Source organism: Coenobita brevimanus, chromosome 101, assembly GCF_032717465.1.
Source record: "Coenobita brevimanus isolate Jiangsu-jjx chromosome 101, ASM3271746v2, whole genome shotgun sequence".
NCBI lineage: Eukaryota > Metazoa > Arthropoda > Malacostraca > Decapoda > Coenobitidae > Coenobita > Coenobita brevimanus.
This window is the reverse complement of record NC_137054.1, coordinates 51266770-51289076: the sequence shown is the minus strand read 5'-3', so window position 1 is coordinate 51289076 and position 22307 is coordinate 51266770. Positions and strand designations below refer to the sequence as shown.

Below are 22307 nucleotides of genomic sequence, written 5' to 3'. Positions count from 1 at the left end.
CCCTTGGGACTTGTGGAGGAAGTGCGCGCTTTCTAGCAGGACATCATTAATCGCCAGAATCGTCGTTCCTTGTGTCAGTTAACTATTGACAGCTTTTTCAGACCTGTGACCCCTACTGTGGCCAGCTCAGGCTCCACACCATTGCCTCTCCAAGACAAGCCCTCATCCACCGAGCCACAGCCCAGCACATTAGCCACGGTGGAGTCACCACTGGACGTGAGTTTGGCCTCTCTTCAGAGTTGTCTGCAGTGGGTAGTCCATCACCACGTCCCAGCAACACACCTCTAGGCCACCTGCATCAGCTACTTTCAGACTCTGATAGTGAATAAACAACAAGAACTCGCCACTAGACCACACGGGAATTTACAGTGTTGTGCAGTGAAAAAAACAGTGGTAGTGTTAAGAAATTAGAATTCTGAGTCCAAAGACTTAAGTGCAGAGTGCAGCACTGATTTTATTGGCGTTCAAGGGAGCGCAAATTAGACTAGTGTGTGTAGTGTTAAGAAACTGGATTTATGAGTGCAAAGACTTAAGTGCAGAGTCAACACATATTTCATTAAGGTGCAATGGAGCGCAAGTAAGACTAGAGTGCGCAGTGTTAGGAGAATGAAATTCTGAGTGCAAATGACTAAGTTCAGTGCAAGACTTCATGTACAGTGTACTGCAGGTGCTTCAGGTACTCCTTTTTACTCTCAGAGTCTGAGAGGAGGAGGGTTATTCATCGAGATGGCCAGGGACTTGTAAGTACCCAGAATGTTTCATATTGTACTGTATTTTCCATACTTACCTCTAAAACCTCATTTCACTCTTAAATGTTCCTTCTTGGTGTGAATAGGGTCTTAGGTGCTATGCGTGTGCAGTAGGGAGGTGTTTTTCTGAGTTAGGCTAGGTTAGGGTCCATAAGTACCAGTCCAGGAGCCAGGGACATGTAAGTACCCAGAATGTTTAATATAGTTTAAACTCACCTCTAAAACCTCATTCTTTGGTTCTTTTGCATTTATTTCAGTCTTTTATGTCCCTTATTGGTGTGAATTGAGTCTTAAATAGTTGCTATGCATGTCTAGTAGGGAGTTGTATAGGCGTTTTTCTGAGTCAGGGTAGGTTAGGGTCCATAAGTACAGGTCCAGGAGGCTGGGGCCCACTTTCCGGACAGGACCACTTTCCGGACATGCTTTTGGCTCTGTTGCATTGGATAGTAGTAATTACCTCCATACATTGAGTGACAAGCCAAATGGTTTCTTGTAAGCCAAGAAACCATTTACAACACTGGGTGGTAACCATATAACCAAACCATACGTGCTCCCAACGTGTCAAGTGGGTTGGTGGAGGGTTAGTGCCCCTCCCTGTAAAACAAATAACTTAGAGTCAAATGGCCACCCCATACGGGATTATGGCGTCTGGCAATAGATAGATAGATAGACCTCCAAACACTTGATCACAAAACAGACACCAGCAAACTCTACAAAACACTAAACAGCATCACATTCTCCAACAGCAACACTACACAGTCACATGCTGCCATCACAACAACAAACACCATACCCTCAAACAAACAAGCAAACACTCATCAATCACTTTTCTCACGTCAGTAATCTAAACTCCCTTCATGATGACTGACATGTCATCCAACGCAAGAGACAGTTCCTCACATACCCAGACTTCGCACCCTTCACTTACAACCAGACAAAGTACATCGTTAGCAGCCTTAAGCACTCATCTGCCTGTAGCCCATACAACATAGGCAACATTCACCTTAAACATCTTGGACCCCAAGACATACAAGCACTCACCAACATATTAAACTACGGTTACACAACATTATACCCAATATTTGGAAGCATGGTACTATCATCAGTATCCCTAAACCCAGCAAAGACCCCACGTTGCCTTCCTCACACCTCCCCATAACACTCCTCTGCACCCCCTCCAAAGTCACTGAATGACTAGTATTACAATTAGTATCACCTCACATCCCCCTAGCCCCATCACAACATGGTTTTAGGCCGGTACACTCCACAAACATTCTTCTTACAGCCCTAACACAAAGAGTTTTTGATGGCATCAATTCAGCTAGGCCACCACACAGAATACTCCAAGTCACACTAGACACTAGCAGAGCTTTTGATGCCATCCCCCACCATAACCTCACAAACAGAATATTCAACACAAACATGCACAATAACACAAAAAGATGGCTGGCAAACAGGGATGGAAAAGAATCAGATTTTTTTTTAAATAAAAAAATTTATTTTTTGTTTTTTATTTAAATCGGATTTTTTAAATTTAAATCAGATTTTTTTTTTAATCTGATTTTTTTTTTTCCAACCCTGTTTGTGCCTTCGGGAATTCGGTCAAAAGAGTACCATACTGGGTCTTTTTTCCTCCCACTTGCTGCAATGCATCCATTAGACATGATTATATATTACTGTTCAAATAAACAGGCTTACAAAATTGAAAATAATAGGAGTAGACTGCAGCACCAGTCAAACAGGGCAGTACTCCCAAGGTGGATGGCAAGCTGGTGATAGGGAGAGCTGGAACTCCCGTTTCACCATCCCTCAGGACTTGATCCTGACAATCTCCCTTTGCTGAACATTTTCAGTGCATTCATTTACACAGAGAGTTGGCCAGCATGCTCTCTTTATACCGCTGCCTTCAACTGTCTACACCACACTACATGTGCATAACATATCACACCTTCTATTCACTCTCTTTAGCTGTAGCTGCTGTAATGTTACTATCAGTGAGGTGGTACCTTGGATTGCCACCACCAGCAGGGTAGGGGTGGTGGCACAGGGTCCTCCCGGTCACCATCAAGCAACTGTGCCGGCAGCGACTGTTGCAATTTCCACTCATGCTCATCAGCGGAGAAGTGAAAGTGCGGCCTTATTCTTCACCAACATCCGCGGCCATAGCACAGATTTAAACCCAGTTCATTTTTTCCTTCAGTCCATATCCCCTATGGCCCTTTTCCTCACAGAACCACAAATCTCACCCTCTACTGATATATCCCATTTTGTTTTCCCGGTTACCATCTCCTCACAAACTTCCATAACAAGGGTGGCACCTGTTCTTATATCAAATCCCAATATGCAGTTGACACTATTTTAAACTTCACTTCATCCAGTTTCGATTACTCATTGTATAAACTAAATTGTCAAATATTACCAAATATATCTGTGTAGTCTATCACTCCCCCAATGCTTTTTCGGAACCCAGTGTATTTTATTCCATATCCACACAGTTGAGTAACCTTAACCTTGCCCCAATCACTGAAATTACCATTTGGGTGATTTTAACATACACAATGTTGAATGGTTATTGCATTCTGCCAGGTCTGACGACGCTGGTCTAGAGTGCAATCTGTTTGCAGAATTGTTTAATCCCACCCAGCTGGTAAAGCAACCAACCAGAATACCTGATAATCCTGACCATAATGCCCATCTCTTGGATTCATTCTTGACAAATTATCCAGATCAGTGTAGGATAAAGGTACTGTCACCACTTGGATCCTCTGACCACAATCTCATGAAAGCCTCATTACTTAACCCCCCCACACCTCCCCATTCTGAACCTGTCAGGGTGACCCGGTGGCACTTTGATAGGGCAAACTGGGATGGATTTAGAAATTATCTTGCTGACTTTCCATGGCAGTCTTTCTTCTCTAGTGATCGCAGATCTACCCAGTCCCACATTTGCAACTTAATACTACCTGGTATGGATTTATTCATACCAAGTCAACAGTTCACTAAAAGATCGAACTCTCCAAAATGGTTTGATGGCAGCTGTGCCAGAACAACAGCCCAAAAGTCAATAGCATATCATTCTTACTTAAAATAAAAAACATCTGAATCACTCTCCCAATTTAAAATTGCTAGAAATCATCCAAAGGCCGTAATAAATCTGTCTGAATCAAACTTTCTTCAAAATCAAGCATCAATACTACTTAACAACCCTAATGACAACAGAATATTCTGGTCAGCTCTTCTATCTATCTATCTATTGCCAGACGCCTCAATCCCGTTTGGGGTGGCCACAAACAAATCGCCTCCAAGTCGCCCTGTCCCCCGCCATTTCACTGCCCCGCTCCCAACTCACCCCCCCCTCTCTCATATACCTCTCCACCCCATCCCTCCATCTCATCCTCGGCCTCCCCCTCCCTCTTCCCCCCTCCGCCTCACTCACATACACTCTCTTCGTCAGTCTTTCACCCTCCATCCTCTCCACATGGCCAAACCACCTCAGTGTGTTCCTCATAACGCTTCCTATCACATCCACATCCACACCACAATGCTCCTTTATATCCTCATTCGTCAGCCTGTCTCTCCACGTGACTCCACAGGCTCCTCTTAAATAACTCATTTCCACTGCTCTCACTCTTGACTTGTGTCCTTCCAACAATGTCCAAGCTTCACTTCCGTACGTTAGAGTTGGTATCACAATACTGTCATGTAGTAACTTTTTCAGCTCTTAATTCTTTCTATAATAACTTTATCAAGTCATCATTCATTCCCCCACTAAAATCTTCAGATGGCAACATTACAAATGACCCACATGGGAAAGCAGATATTTTTGCCAGTACATTTGCCAGAAATTCTACCATAGAAGATGCCAGCCAGAACGTCCCAGTACTAGACCTTGACTCTCCCGAAATTGTTCCACATAAAATACGGACAAGATACGTAAAATCCATCTTAGACAATTTACATACCAACAAAGTTCCAGGCCCAGATGGAATTCCGCTAATTGTTTTGAAAAAGTGTTCCCCTGAACTTGCCTTTGTTCTAGCTAAATTATTCAGACTATGCATACGTACTTCTTCATTCCCAAATTCACGGAAAGAAGCCAATATCCACCCAATTCCGAAGAAAGGAAGTTCCTCTGAACCCTCTGATTACAGACCAATAGCCGTCACATCTTCTCTTGGTAAGGTATTTGAAACTTTAATTAATAAGCACATTGTTAAACATCTTGAATCCAACAACTTAATTAGTGACAGACAATATGGTTTTTGCCACGGAAGATCCACCATTGACATACTCAATCTCCTAACTCATACCATCCATCAATCAATTGACCTTCGTTCGTTCATTTTTAAAGGCTCCAACATGCTTCCATATGTCGGCCTTGGTCACCTAATGGCGGCTCTCCAAGATGCACGATCCATTGCAGCCTCCTTGTTCAGTCCCTTAACCCTGAGGTCCCACTTAATGACCTCGTCCCATGTCTTTCTTGGTCTACTCCTCATAACCCCACCCCCAATATTAACACTTCTCACCTTCCTTACCCAGTTATCATCCCCCATCCTCTCCACATGTCCAAACCATCTCAATCTACCTCTCCTTATCACAACACCAATACACTCCAGTCCCATCCTACCTCTCAACTCTTCCATCGTAAACCCAGCCGCTCCAGGCCTTGGACGCAGGGACTCACTGCACATCCACCTAATCATTGTCATTTCTGTACGTCTGAGCCAGCGAATATCTTCCTCCTTCACTGCCCAGGTCTCACTACCATACAGCATTACACTTCTAACACATGCTGCATACAAAGACCCCTTAACATGTAGGGAGAGTCCTCTCAGTGTCAGGAGAGGCAAGAGCTACCTGAACTTCTTCCAACCACTTCTCACCCTAGCCACAGAGCTAGCTCCAGCACACAACATGTCTCCCAAATAACTAAACTCTTCCACAGACTCAAGAGATTCACCAGCAAATTCAGTCCTTTCACGTCTGACAATTTCCACCTGCCCACCCCGACACGCCGTACACATAAAATCAGCATTATCTCGCAGTCTACCTCTAATACCACTACATCTCTTATGCACCCATTTATCACACACACTGCACAAGATGGAATTACTTCCTTCGCCCTTGTGGCAAACTGCACATGGCCACTCTCCCTCGTCTTTGACAGTACCGCCACCAACCCTAGATATCATCACTTTTGTTTTATCTGCATTTACCCTTAAACCCTTGTGCCCCATACCATCTCTCCACTTCCTAAACCTTTCCTCTGCCTCCCTTTCATTCTCTGCAATCAACACCAAATCATCAGCATACAACAACTCCCACGGAAGTCCATTTCTAAAGTCACGTGAGAGGGCTTCAAGTACCATGGTAAACAACATGGGACTCAAGACTGACCCCTGATGCACACCAACATTCATGGAAAACTCATCACTCAAATCTCCATTCACTCTTACCTGGGTGTGAGCACCCACATACATAGCCATAACCACCCTAACCAGCCACTACTCCAAGCCAAGCTTTCTCATTGCCCACTTCACCACCTCTCTAAGGACTCTGTCAAAAGCCTTTTCCAAATTAACAAATCTACATGGAGAAACTCATGCAGTAGCCCTTGATATTTCTAAAGCTTTTGACAAAGTGTGGCACCGATCCTTGCTGTCCAAACTCCATTGCTGTGGACTAACGTCTTTTGTTCCTTTGATTTCCTCATATCTCAGCGACAGGAAAATAAGAGTAAAAGTAGATAATGTATATTCCAATTTCCACTCAATTAACGCCGGCATGCCACAGGGATCAGTTCTGGCTCCAACCCTGTTCCTGGTTCATATTAATGATCTCTTACCTGTCACCCACAGTCCCATCCATTCATACACAGATGACTCAACATTACATATTTCATTCACACTCAGACACCCATTTACAGTCTAATATCTCTACCTCTCAACTCAGTACAGTCATCTCCATAAATCAAGACCTATCTACGATCAGTGAATGGGGACAAAACAACCTTGTCTCATTTAATGCAAGTAAAACTACATATTGTATATACAATTTACTTATAGACAGATATTGCCAGATTAGTATATTACCTTCATTGTTACTAATATTCCGATCTCCAAGAGTATTGAAATTCTCGGCGTCTCACTTAACAATGCCCTCAGCTGGACCTCTCATGTTAGATCACTTGCTAAAACTGCCTCAAAGAAACTTGGATTATTGTACAGAGTCCGTAACTTCTTCACTGACAAGCAGTTAGCTATAATTTATACGAGTCATATGCATTCGCAGCTTGAATATTGCTCACGCTTGTGGAATGGATGTGGAGAGGTTTCATTAAAACAAGTAGACAAAATTCAGAACAAAGCTGTTAGAATTATTAACAACCCTGCCATTACAAATAAACTACCTCCCCTACAAGTAAGAAGGAATGTTGCCTCCCTTGCATTGTTTACAGATATTTTTATGGCAAATGCCAGACGAAGTTGTGTCCATTGTGCCACCTCTCCATGCCTTCCCTTTTGCTACACTGGCACCTGGTACCATTCATGACTCGCGTGTCACTCAGCCATATTGCAGAACTTCTGCCTATCAGAATTCTTTCATTCCCCAAACTGCATCTCTCTGGAACTCGCTTCCCCAGAGTTGTTTCCCTCCAAACTTCAACCTACAGTAGTTCAAGGCTAATTGTTACAGATATTTTATGAACAGAGGACACCAGTAGTCTGGTGTATGGATTATTATTTTTTTATTCATTTGTTTTTCCTTCCTGTTCTGTTATTAAAAAAAAAAAAAAAAAAAAAAAAAGGAGTAAGGCAGTGCACCACAGGCTAGGACTTCTTGGTATGGGGGAGGTTACTCACACAGATACTGAAGAAAGTTGCCAACTTGTCTTTTATCTTTTGTCAAATTAGGATGATAATCATTAGATTGAATCATGTCAGTGTATATTCACAGAAGAATTTAGTTCATATCTTAACACTGAGTATCAAAGAGCCTTCTTTCCTTTATTTTTTAATATTTGCCTTGTAACAAAAGGCAATCACTGGTGGCTGACTTGATCAAGATCAATACAGGAAGAGTACAGGCCAAGCAGACCTGATGTATCTGAACAATATACATCCAGCACATTCTCTGTCATCTTCATTTTTACATTGTTTATATTTAAAAAAATCCATTTTGATTTAAATCATGATCTTTTCACTCTGATTTAAATTGATTGAAATCATAAAAACCTTGCTGGCAAATGACTTAGCAGGCAGTCATCAGACATCAGAAACTTCACAAACAACTTTCCTTAAGGATCTATTTTGCCCCCTACACTCTTTAAGAGGAGTGGATGGTTGACACTTATGAAGGTACATTTGTTTTTCTTATATTTTTCTGATTTTTTTATATGTTTTTTTTACTTTATATGAGCAATAACATCTCAAAGTTCGAGTAAATTTGGTCGATTAGTTTTTACAGAAAAAAATAATCCATGTCTAATACGTATAAAAAAAAAAGAGACATGAGAAATGGGAAACCAGGGGAAGTTGTTCATCTGAGCTGTGTGATATTTGGTAGTTTTATTAATAAAACCTCATTAGTAAATTGCCCTGAGTTTTTTTTTTTTTTTTTTTTTTTTTTTTTTTTCCTGAACAAAAAAATTTCCAAAAATGCCTATATTTATCCCAAATTTTACCCCTGTTTTGCTGTGTTCAAAAAATCATTACACTCACGTTTATCATTCTCTGAAAAAATATATATGCACAAAATGTTCCCCTTTCATTCCTCTTTTTGTAGGTATTTTGCTTTTTGTCATAAGTTCAAAACTAGTGGAGTTACATCACTCCAAAGGACAAGAAGTTTAGTTCCGAGACATCACTTGTTTTCTGTTGACTCGCAGTGTGTGTGTACGATTAGAAACAACTTAGCTACTTTTTTTTATTTTGTGAGTTAGGATTAGGGATGGTTATGAAGAGTTAGAGGGTGTTGGAGAAGACCAAGCCAGAGAAAAAAACATAGAAGGTTGGGGGTCGTCAGGTGAGGTGGCCGTGGGGGCGGCAGGTAAGAGGGGAGGTGACGATAGTGGAGAAAGAACTGCTGCTTCCAACATGTTTTTCTTCTCTCGAAATGACGTCAAATTCTTCTCTGCTGCTTTCTGATGTTGCAGTAGCTTCTTAGACAGTTGCCCCATCTTCAAAAAGTGTGCAAAAACGATGAGCAATGGCCAAGATTAGCGCAGACTGAGAACAGGTTGAGACCAAGGAGGGCATGTCTCACTTCTCCCAGTGTCATATTATCTCTAGGGTTTCTCTACCTCACTGCCACCCTCCACACACTCACACTCATTGCCAGATATATGACATAATTTTTGCAGAAATAAAGGAACAAAATCGGGAAAAAAGTGGTCATACTATATATTGCATAGAAAATGGAGATTTCTGCAGGGTAGTGACCTCAAAATTGGAATTACAAAATATTTTTTTTTGAAGGGAAAAAATTGTCTTACGGCTGTCAAATTTTTACAGAGAATGAGTGATACTCGGAGCTGTTTTATAGGGTAACTTTTGCAAAATGCCTTTTTCAGTCAAAAATCGGTCTCTGCTGGCGTCCACTTCCCTTAACCTATACATGCATGACATACCCACACCCCACACACCACAGATACAAATAACTTCCTGTGCAGAATGACATAACACTTACAAGTACACAGCAAAACGCAAACACAGCTGCACACATCCTCCAACCTTACCTCAACACACTATACGAATGGTTCACCACAAACAGACTAGATATAGCCCCAGCCAAATCTGCAGTGATCCTTCTCACAAACAGGGCAGCAGAACACAGTCACATTCCACACCTCACCATAAACAACACCCCCCTACCACACACACACACACACACACACACACACACACACACACACACACAGTTCCTTGGTGTAACATGCTATACATCAGTGTCATTTAAACAACACATCACAAACATTAAAAATAAATTAACACCAAGACTCAGCATTCGGACACAAAAAAGAAACCACAATCATAGTATACAAACAATATATACATTCAGTGATGGGTTAGGCAAGCCCTGCTTGGGCTTCTAATCTCACTGAAACATACTACATCACCCTACAGACCATACAGAACAGTGCCTTAGAAATACTTACGGGTTGCACAGCTATTGAACCTATAGACCACCTACACCAAGAAATCAAAGTCCTCAAAGCCAAGGATCATCTAGACATGAGAGGCATACAAATCTTTGCTACAGCCTCTACAAACCCACACCATCCACTATACTACATGGCAGCGCATCCACACACACCAAGGAACATCAAAACAGCACCCTGCACATGATATCATACACAAATACTGTCATCTCTCCCCTCTCGCCCACCTCAAACCAGCTTCCAGAAGCATATCCATGCTCAAATCACTTGCCACTCTATTCAGTCACTCATAGACAACACACAGCTACATGCACGGCCTCCTGATATCCACCCTTCGGAATCCTACCTCCCTTGTGAGAACAGGGTGCACCTGGCTGAGCTGATGTGGGCATCATCCAGCCTTCTTGAGTTATCAGAAGAGGCTGGATGACTCTGTTGCTGATGCTTGTCCAGGATGTAACACAGCACCCCATATTATTAAGCACATTATGGAAGACCGCATTGCACACAATCGCTTGCACCAACAACACAACATACATTCCTTGAGAGCTCTGTGGGAAAGCCTGGTCCTGGCCGTGGCCTTCCTCAGGGACTCGGGGCTGTTCAGCCGGACTGCCTAGGGAACAACAACTACTGTAGTACTACTGCCACCGCACGGCTAGAGAGGACGCCTGGGTGACATTGTGTGATGGAGAGGTGGATGGCCATTTTTGCGCAGCTGGTGGGGGGGTGGGGATGGGAGGAGAAGTGAGGGGTTGAACGGGGGACGGGGAGAGCCACGCGCACCGCCACATCCGCATTCAGAAAACCTGGGGAGCAGCGGAGTATTCAAACTAGCCAATCAGCACCCATTCAGATTTTAGAAATGTTCCCAGGTTTCCATTGATCAGTGTAGCTAGTGTTCAGTTATTGGGGCACTGGTTATCAGGGTATTCCTGTATTTGCTATAACTAAAGGGTCACTGTTGTTATTATTATTATTATTATTTTTATTATTATTATTATTATTATTATTACTGTACTGTATTATTATTATTCAGATTGGAGAGGGAGAGGAGCCTGAGTTGACATCCCTGTACCCTGCATCCACACCTAAATCCACCATCATCACTCCAAAGCCAGGTGAGAGGGGGGAGGGGAATGTATATAAGGTTTTCTGAAGGGGAGCAGTAGTATCATGAATGAGGGGCTTCCATGCTCCTGGAGGGGGTTGCATTCCCGTGTTGGCACTAATTAAACAGAGTGATTCCTCTGGCTAGTTATTACAAGCATCCTTGAACTTCGTCCCTAACTTCCAAATGAGGAAGGCGGACTGCAGAAGGTTAAATTTGGTCTGCAGGTCGCAGAGTTTGCATTCAGTTGAGCCTGGGGCCCCAGCAACGATAACAAGTGGATTCCACAACAGGGAGGAAGTTTAGGGATATTTGCATGATAGGACAGCAGAGCCACACAGTTATTTCAGTGCCACCACATGAAAGCATCCCTTTACAGCACTAGTCCCTTGACTCTGCAGTCATTTTTTTGGACCTCATCCCAAATCCTTAGTACAGTTGTAGTAGTAGTATGGTACTATCCCAGATATCCGGTAGCCAGATAATCAGACAGCTGGAAAAGCTCACAGCCTGGCAAATATATATCGGTAAATAAAATTTTAACTGTGTACAGCCTGGAATGCCCACCCCTGCATGTGATAGTCACGTGTCAAGTGAGACTGGGTGAGGTCAAGCGATGTGAAGTGAAGGCATTTCAGATCAAGGTCATTTCCTTTACCCTATTTGACTTGTGCAGCTGAGACCAAGGGGGCGAGTAGTTGATGTATGAATCACGGCTCCTGATCAGCTGACGATTGTCATTGCATCAGATGCCAGGTGATCAGTAATATTTTTAAGTACTTGCTGTTTGTGTTTGTGGGAATTAAATACTCAGCCCTTCATCAAAAACGCAATGAATATATGTAATGTGTTCTTTTGTTAGAGAATGGTCTGAATGCTTTAATTACTACAACTAAATATAGAGTACTTGCCATAATGAATAAATCTCACATCTTTATCGATGGCAACACTCAAAGATTTGTGGTAGGTGGTGGCAACCATCATCTACTCACTTCATGTAGTGCTGCCTACTTCTTTCTTAGCCTTTATCATTCTGTTTCTGTGCCTGCGCTCTTCTCTTCTTATATCTCCCATCTTTCCTGTCGCTTCTTATTGCTTTTCTTTCCTTTACAGGTGGCTTTACATTGAGTGACAAGCCAAATGGTTTCCTGTAAGCCAAGAAACCATTTACAATGCTGGGTGATAACCATATAACCAAACCGTACGTGCTCCCTACGTGTCAACAAGTGGATTGGTGGAGGGTTAGTTCCCCTCCCCTAAAACAAATAACTGAAAGTCAAGTGGCCACCCCTTACGGGATTATGGCGTTTGGCGATAGATAGATAGAACACTCGAAGAGGAGCATGCAAAACGTTATGATTTGTCAATCCATCATTATATCACAAAGTTTTTATGTCTGTTTGCTTTATTCTTGTGGTAATGCATGTAGAAGCTGCAAGGATTGATATAACACTACATTGATCTAAGCAAAATGAGTTGGTACCCCAAGTTCAATAAAAATTGTTTCTCTATTATTTGATCTGCCCCTTTTATACCCATGCCTTTCCCTTACTATAATGATAATCTCATTCCATTTGTTTCCCACACCTGGGGGGTGTTTCTTCTTTTATTATTATTTCCTTAATCTTGTCACATCATCAGACACTTCTCAGAGAGAGAGATTGGGGGGGGGGAGTCTTCCAGCTCTGGCTGTTTGAGTGTTCATTTCACTTTTGAAGGCTCCAACATGCTTGCATGCATCAGCGTTGGTCACCAAATGGCGGCTCTCCATGCTGCACGATCGATGACAGCCTCTCTCTTCAGTCCCTTAACCCTGAGGTCACACTTAATGACCTCATCCCACGTCTTTCTTGGTCTATCCCTCGCAGCCCCACCCCCAGTATTAACATTTCTCATCCCTCATCCTCTTCACATGCCCAAACCATCTCATTCTACCTCTCCTCGTCACAACACCAATACACTCCAGTCCCATCCCGCCTCTCAACTCTTCCATCATAAACCCAGCCCTCCCAGGCCTTGCACGCGGGGATGCACTACTCACCCACCTAGTCATTGTCATTTCTGTACTTTTGAGCCTGCGAATATCCTCTTCCTGTATTGCCCGGGTCACACAACCATACAGCATCACACTCCTAACACATGCTGCATACAAAGACCCCACAGCACGTAGGTAGAGTCCTCTCAGTGTCAGGAGAGGCAAGGGCTCCTTGAACATCTTCCAACCACTTCTCACCCTAGCCACAGAGCTAGCTCCAGCCCCACTCCAGCACATAGTATGTCTCCCAAATAACAAAACTCTTGCACACACTCAAGAGACTCACGAGCAAGTTCAATCCTTTCACACCTGACAATCTCCATGTGCTCTTCCCGACACGCCACACACAAAATTAGCATTATCTCGCAGTAAGCCTCTAATACTACTACATTTCTTATGCACCCATTTATCACAAACACTGCACAAGATGAAATTACTTCCCATGCCCTTGTGGCAAACGGCACATGGCCACTCTCCCTCTTCTTTGACTGTACCGCCACCAACCCTAGGTATCATTACTTTTGTTTTATCTCCATTTACCCTTAAGACCTTGTTCCCCATACCGTCTCTCCACTTCCTCAATCTTTCCACCGCCTCCCTCTCATTCTCTGCAATCAACACCAAATCCTCGGCGTACAACATCTCCCACAGGAGTCCGTTACCATCGAGATAAAGATGTGAGCATTTATTTATTACAGCAAGTACTGTATGCTTATTAATTTATAGTACAATAATTAAAGCATGCAGACTATTATCTTCTTTAACAGAAGAACAGATTACATATATTCTTCATATTTTTGATGAACAGCTGGATATTTTATTCCCAGAAATACAAGAGGAAAGTATTTAAAAATAAATATTACTGATCTCCTGGCATCTGTTGCAGTGACATCAGCACCTGTGAATCATACCCCACTACTCACTCCCTACACCTAGACCTCCTCTGCATAACTCATACAAATGGGATATACAGTAGTTAATCCCCTTACCAGCCCTCCTTATTCCTCTTTCCCCTACTCTAATTCAGTCACCCTCCGTACCTCCACAAATCACCAGTCTGCTTACCACCAAGCACTCCTGTTGTTGAGCTGTCATGTTGTGATAGATGGTGGTTTCTACACTGGTTGATGCGTAAAGTGCAAACTAATCTTATGCGCATTGTGCTTACCTTGAAAGAGAAGCTGGACATATACAGTAAACTTGAAAAATGTGAACATTGTAAAACACTGTTGACAGAATTTAACATAGAAAATTCCACAGTGTATGATATTAGAGTCCCAGAGACTCAAGTTCAAGGAATTTTTCGTGAAAGCAAGACAGATACAATACATTGAAAAAAGGCATACTCTTCGTCATCTGAATATGTGTGGTACCGGTATGGTTTTCTACCTAATGAATCAACTCTAACCCACGATCTTGCAGTATCTTACAGTACCTTGGCAAGTCCATTTTGTTAAATACAGTATTACTCATTATTTTATTCATAAAAACATGGAAAAATAAAAAAAATAAATCTTGAGCATTTACTGGTGAATGGATGATTTGGAAAGAAGTGTTGTACAGCAGAATAATTATGACTCCGGTGCTCACATTTGTGTATATGGCCCTGGCCTGCCTGTTTCTTCCTCACATGGCCATTGGCACTCCACTCCATTCGCTCATAATGAAATAACTACACGGGAATTGCAAGTGCAGTAATTCTACCCGACAAAACAAATCTTTCATTTCTATCAGCTAGATTTATCTTCTCTATCAGTGCTAATGCATTCTGAGATGAATTTATGCATTTTAAATAGTGGTAGGTAATGGTGACCATCATCCACTCAGTTGATGTAGTGCTGCCTACTTCCTCCTTAGCCTTTATCATTCTTTTTCTGTGCCTTCCCTCCTCTTTTCCTATTTCTCCCATCTTTCCTGTCACTTCTTATTGCTTTTCTTTCCTTTACAGGTGGCTTTACATTGAGTGACAAGCCAAATGGTTTCCTGTAAGCCAAGAAACCATTTACACCGCTGGGTGGTAACCATATAACCAAACCATACGTGCTCCCTACTTGTCAACAAGTGGGTTGGTGGAGGGTTAGTGCCCCTCCCCGTAAAACAACTAACTCAAAGTCAAATGGCCACCCTTTACGGGAGTACGGCGTCTGGCAATAGATAGATAAATAGATAGATAGAAAAATGGACTTGCACTAATGCAAGACACTGCAATCACGTGTGTTTTGTCTGTGGAATGTGTTTTAGAGGTTATGTTTCAAATGGAAACTGTTAGTGAGGGCCTGGATACAAGTAGTATTATATATACTGTATTGATGTAGCCTATGCTTAAGAGTATGCGGTGAGTCCTTGATATACGAAAGGGATAGGGACCAAAAAAACCCTTTCGTAATACGAAATTTCGTATATCGCAACAATTTCCCCCGTTGAAATACACATACAGTATAAATGGGGTGATGCGTCCCAGGACCCCCTCGGACCTCCACCTAAACTTCACCCCCCCCCCCTATAAAGAAGTAAGCAATACCTGTATACAATTGTAGAGAAGGTGGCCATATTCTTGTACATCTCCTTTTACTTCGTCACAGTTCCAATTGTGGAAACAGCAAGGCCTAAAGCACGCCCAATCTCCGAGACTCCCTGCCCCTCCTCATGGGGTCTTATAATTTCCAATTTCCTTTTCAGAAATAGAGTACGGTGCTGCTGCTGCTTTGCAGCAGGCTCCCCCAATGCTGGGGATGATGCAGGGCGCTTGGGAGGCATGGCGAAACAATACGAAAAGGTGAAGGGCTGTGAAAATATCCTCACCTACAGCGAGGCTGTGAGGAGAGGAGGGACGTGGACTCAACTGAGAAGCACTCAAAAATTTGTTTAACAGAAAGGGATTACCGTATTTCGCGGCATGTAAGACGCAGCATTGTGAAAGACGCACCCTAATTCTGGCAGGGCAGTTCTGTGAAAAAAAAAAGTTTGCCCCAACCAAGACTGCAGTAAGGTTTCTTGATAAGAGCCATTACCACACAGATACACACTCACCTTTAAGAATCTATTCATTACTGATCATCAGCCTTTGGTTTCTTTTTTTTATATACAAAGAATGGTACAGGAAAAGAAAACAATGCCCCTTCTTGACAAAACGTGACTGATATGAGCCACTATCACTTAAATACACACTCACCTTTCAGAATCTATTCAGTACTGCTCATCATCCTTTAGTTTCTTCTTTTATGTACAAGGAATGATACAGGAAAAGAGAAAACAAAACCCCGTCTTAACAAAACGTGACTTCAAACCACAAGGCCATCTCAACTTTGTTGATAAATATGTATCAGTAAACTGATATAAACACTGTTTTTAATATTTTATGAATTTAAAACCACAAATGAAGTCAATAAACTCTATTCTTTCATTCACTGACGAAAACATAAAATACAATGAATGTTCACATCACTTCATTTATCCTAAAAGAACCCTGTCATATTCCACACCTGTTACGGAATTTCCTCACATTGCCTTGACTCAAGCACAATATCAGACGACTACCATCATTAATCATGCACTCTAACTAACCTGTAATTACCTCCACAAATAATATAAAAAGGTAGCACTTGTAAATACACAAATTACAATGTTTTACAACCAAAGTTCAATATAGCAAGGCTGCTTGGGAACAGGATAGACAGCTGTTTTTACTCTCTTCTCTCAGTATCACTCCTTCACTGTCAGCTATGTTTGCCTTGCAGCATCAACAATTAAAAATGCATGCTTCACTGATCATAATTTACTATAAACATTCATTTCAAAACATACTGAGTATGGTGAAAACATCCATTGTTTCACCTTAGTAACACTGCTGCCTCCCAGTCGCTAGACAGCAGTCTCTACCCCTTCCTCTCAGTATCACTTCCTCACTGTCAGCGATGTTTCCCTTGCAGCATCAACAGTTAAAAATACTTTCTTCACTGATCACAATTTACTAAAAACAGACATTCATCTAAAAACATGTCGAGAATGGTGAAACTATCTTTTAGCAACACTGCTGCATCCCAAGCGCTAGACAACTGTCTCAACCCTCTTCTCCCAGCATCACTCCCTTACTGTCAACTGTTTTCCTTGGAGCATCAACAATTAAAAATGCATATTTCTCTTACCAGAATTTGCTAAAAACAGACATCCATCTCAAAACATTCGAGTACTGTGAAAACATCCATTTTTGGTCTTAACACTGCTGCCTCCTAGTCGCTATGGTACACACACACACAGACACACACACACACACACATGTACACACCACATGCAACATTCGCTCGCCTCTGAAACATTTACATCAGTCCGTTTTGGAGTACCCAGTGGCTTTATTGTATGCCAAAAACATCAGAATATATTTGGTTGTTCAATATAAATATCATCACTTAAGGACATGAAACATCTCAAACAATTTATTCATCCAAACATTGTCAGTGCAACACTAAAGGTGTACAGCACCATTGATCCTAAATTTTCCATGGTTGCATCTGTCATGATCACCTAAAACCTATATTCACTTCATATTACTGACATGGTGAAAATTTCACTCGTCTTCAAATCCTGAGAATTCATCACTACTTCCCCCAAGTCCCGAAGCATCATTGGAAGTCATCACCACGGTCATCATCACTGTTTCACTGTCACTCTCATACATTTAATGGTCCTCAGTACCATCCATTGAATTGCTTATACCACACTTCATACGACTTTAACTTGGCAATCGTTTTAACTGAGCACAGGCGATATTCAGACTTGGGGCAATTGATACAGCCCACATTAACCTCCTCAGTACATGTTTCCTGAACCGAATAAAATCATATGGCGAGCATGAATAAACTACCCTATAAAATACATTGCTGGGCTGAAGGGATTATAATAAGCGGATTATCAGTTCCCTAGCCTGACTCTTCCCACTTATACTTCCTACTTCCTTAACTACACCCACACCAAACTCTCACCTACACCTTAGGATTCTGGTCGTTTCGGCCGTAACGTCCAAAATGGCAAACGATTTTACAACCTAACCTAACCTAACAAATTTGGACGTTACGGCCTAAATGATCCCAATTGCCGATCATGAGAGCTTTGCTTAGGCAGCAGAGATGCAGAGAGTGAACGTTGTCAGTCATTCTGATCGCTTCGTCTGCTAAGAATACAACAGAAATGGCGGACGCTGATATGAATGCCCGTCAGGCACTACTATTTCAGATATTGCATCAGTTATGCTACTCAGTGAATTTTATCCTATTTTCATAACAAAATACTGTAATTGGGTGTGCCCTGAGTTCCACAGACATTGCTAAAGTACTTCACTTGGCTGAAAAAGTGAAGCTGTAACTTCAGGCAGTACTGTTTAACGTTACAACTGTTTTTCCTGTTTTTCGCTATTGGTATAATAAGACTGTTCACTTCTATGATACTTTTGTCAGGCATGAAACAAAATGTCACTATGAGAAGCCAACCATATGAGGGTGATTGAATTTCCATATGCGACAAAAATCAATTCTGATGACTTGTCAGGTTCGCTTGCCAGCATCTCTCCAGTATGACTGCTTTGCTAGTTAGTAAGTGGATGGCAAGCAAAGTGGTTATGATTGCCTTTCAGAAGGTTAGCAGACAGTTCACCAGTGAGCACGTTAGCTTGCTAGAGTAGGGTGTACGCTAGACATTAAACTGCTAAGTTGCTAAACCGCTAAACCCCTTGACGGTATTGGCCAGTTGAGCTGAAAACAATCCCGTGAATGCTTTATGTTCTTGAACTTGCATGTTTTAATATCTGCTGCATATATACACTCACAAAATGTCACAAAAGTAACTGACCCAATTAGGGTTACTGAATATCCATACGTGACGAAAGTCTGTTTTGATGACTTGGCAGTTTCACTAGCCAGCATCTCTCCAGTATGATTGCTTTGCTAGTTAGTGAATGGATGGCAAGCAAAGTGGTCATGATTTCCTTTCAGAAGGTTAGCAGACAGTTCACCAGTGATCATGTACGTTAGCTTGCTGGAATAGTACGGATGCTAAACTGTTAAATTGCTAAACCGCTAAATATCTTCACGATGTTAGCCAGTTGAGCTGTAAACAAACCTGCGAAAGTTTTTTGTGTTTCTGATCTCACGTGTTTCTTAAATCTGCTGCATATACACACTAGTGTATATTATTTTTTAAAATAAAATCAAGTCTGCATACTGTAGAAAACACCTGTGGTTGCTAAGCAGTGAGATGATCATCTTTATAAGAGTTTCTTCTCAGTGGAGCCTAACTAACCTGCCTTAGTCTAACGTGCAGGACGCATGGGGATATTTTAAGGTAACTTTGAGACAAAAAAGTGCGTCTTACATGCCGCGAAATACGGTAGTTTGTTTTCTCTCAGCAAGCGAGTGAGGCGCTATGCACAGCGCCCATTTTTAATTTTTCATACAGTATTCCATTAACCCCTTCGTAGTTGCCGGCCTTGAACAACACTTCACAGTTTCGGTGTGAATGACGTTGAGTTAGGGCATTATAAAAAACTGCGAACTATTACGGGAAGGGAACGAAGGTCACTGGTGTGTGTACATGACCCTACTCTACCATCCCATCAGTCAGGGGTTCTCTTCACTTTACGCCAATGTTTACATGCTTATGTTACATGCGCCCTAACTTTGAGTAAGTTTCTTTCAGCAAGAGAACATAATTTACCACCCTCAAAATAGTCAGAAAAATATAGAAGACAAACTAGAGGAATATAAATTGAATTGGCTTGGTCTTTAGGCTGTATGTTTACACGAAAGATTATGGGTTTTACAATTTTAAGAGACGATATGGAACAAAAGTATTTGCTAATCAGAAAAAAAATTACTCTTTCGTCCCACATATTCTCGTAGGTTAGCATTCAGTTCCACTTTCTTCATTCGGTATCACTCTTCCCAATATATTTCGGACTGACTGAGCACAGCTATTTCTGCTCCTTAGAGTTAAGTGTACATTTACTGCTAATTCTTTTGTTTGTTCTTATGTGTATGAGTGAAAGAGAGAGGACTGATACAAACAATAATATATTCCATTATCGCTTTCATAGATGCTGGCCCTGAACAACTCTTTACTGTACTGGTCCCACATGTTCTCGTAGGTTAGCATTCAGTTCCACATTCTTCGTTCGGTATCACTCTTCCCAGTATATTTCGGACCGACTGAGCAGTTATTTCCGCTCCTTAGAGTTAGTGTACATTTACTGCTCATTGTTTTGTTTGTTCTTATGTGTATGAGTGAAAGAGAGAGGACTGATACAAACAATAATGTATTCCATTATTTCTTTCATAGCTGCTGGCCCTGAACAATGCCTTACTGTACTGGTGTCAGTGACATTGAGTTAGGGTGAGCTAAAAACAAAAACTGCGTGCAATTATGGGAAGGGAATGAGGGTCACTGGTGTGTTTACACGACCCTACTCTACCACCTCAAGCAGTCTGAGGTTCACAGTTCACTTCGTCCCAGATGTTTTCGGCCGATGTATACATGCTGATGTAACACTCATCCTAATTTTATTAATTCTTACATGAATCTTAGCAATTCACAGGATGGGTTTAGGGGAAAAAATAATTTTTAAAAAATGCCAGGTGTGCCAGATGAGTCTTTTCACATATGTAAGAAAAAGAAATTGATTTTAGAACTTTGAAAAAATGGTCCCAAGGCCGACCACGGGTGTACGCAAATATCTGAACCCACAACCACTGAGGGGGCTAGACATACGTTTTACTTTAAGCAGTAAAAGCATCTTACCAAATCAGTTCTTCCTGATAGTCTGTTATATTTTTCAGATTATTTCTGGGTTGGTAAATACAGTAAATGTTTCTTATTAAATCAGTTTCCCCGTCATTTTTAGCTGTTCTGGTGTGACAACTCTTGTTTATTTCGTTAACATAATGGCGGAAAGGACTGTTCTGCCCTAAGTGTTTAACTAAACCTGGCCTAACCGAGCTTATCTGTACCTAATAATTTTAACCTAACCTAACCTCCAGTTGGGAAATTGAAAAATGATATCCACCTTTGAGCACGTTGAGTTTCTTCCACTGCGCTGGAAACGATTGTAGGGGAAAGTGACGATAATAACGGGGAGGAAATTTTTCAGCAAGAAAAAGTAATTTGCCAAACTGAAAGTTGTCAGAAAATTACAAAAACAAGCTGGAGGATTATGCATTGAATTGATAAGGTCTTTCTGCTTCTTCAAGTGTACAATGAAAGACACAAGTATCTTCCCAAAGATTGACGAATATAGCGTGGAAAAATCGAACCATTTGAAACACGCACCAGCAGAAACAGGGTTTTCATTGTATTTCGCCTGGTGTAAATTTTCTTCAAACTGAACTGGGAAGATGGTTGTGTCTTTCATTGTACATTTACCGGTAAATAAATCAATCTAACTACTGTATTTCCAATTTCCTCTTGAGAGTGACAATACGATGCTGTTTCTTCTTTGCACCTGGTTCCCCTGATGCTGGAGATGATGCAGGGTGCTGGGGAGGCATGGTAAAAATATGAAAAGGTGAAGAACAGCGAAAAACAGCGTAACTTACAGAGAAGCTGAGAGGAGAGGATGGACGTGACTCGGCTGGGAAGCGCGTGAAAATGTATTTACCAGAGAGGGGTTAGTTCGTTTTCTCACCGCAAGCGAGCGCGGCGCTGTGCAGCGCGCCCATTTTGAATTTTTCGTATTTCCTCTTATATCATTTTTCGTACCATCGAGACAGATACTTTCGTACTGTGGAATTTGTCCTACATTTATCGCTTTCGTACCATCGGAAACTCGTACTTCGAGTTTTCGTATTTCAAGGTGTATATATATCAGGTATCTGTAAATAATCAGTAAGTGAGAAGGTAAATTCCCCAAGCTTCATGGTTATCTGAGATTGAACTGTAGTAGTAATTGTAATAGGAAGAGGAGGAGGAGGAGGGGGAGGTGGAAGAGGAGGAGGAGGAGGAGGAGGAGGAGGAAGAGGAGGTGGAGGAGGAAGAGGAGGAGGAGGAATTTGCCCTCCCTGTGCAGGTACCACCCAGCTTTCAGGGATGGGAATGGGGATAGGGTTGAGGGACATTGTGTAACTGGCCAGTAGACTCACATGGTTAAATCAGTGCTACCTGTTTCACTCAGTTCTCAGTACCAGTTGTAATGGGATGATCATGATGTGAAATTTTTGGAACACATCCTTGACATAATGAAAACTCAGTGCAGTCTTCCATATTTTG

The 22307-nt window shown here is 41.8% G+C and overlaps 1 protein-coding gene across 1 annotated transcript in view; it reads left to right on the top strand.

Moving 5' to 3' along the window:
• Window positions 1-22307, top strand: part of LOC145414864 (PIH1 domain-containing protein 1-like) — a 212651-nt gene that overhangs the window by 90864 nt on the left and 99480 nt on the right. Inside the window, exon 2 of the mRNA XM_080284286.1 lies at window positions 10952-11033. Coding sequence (XP_080140412.1) covers window positions 10952-11033 — 82 coding nt within the window. The remainder of the gene's footprint in view (window positions 1-10951; window positions 11034-22307) is intronic.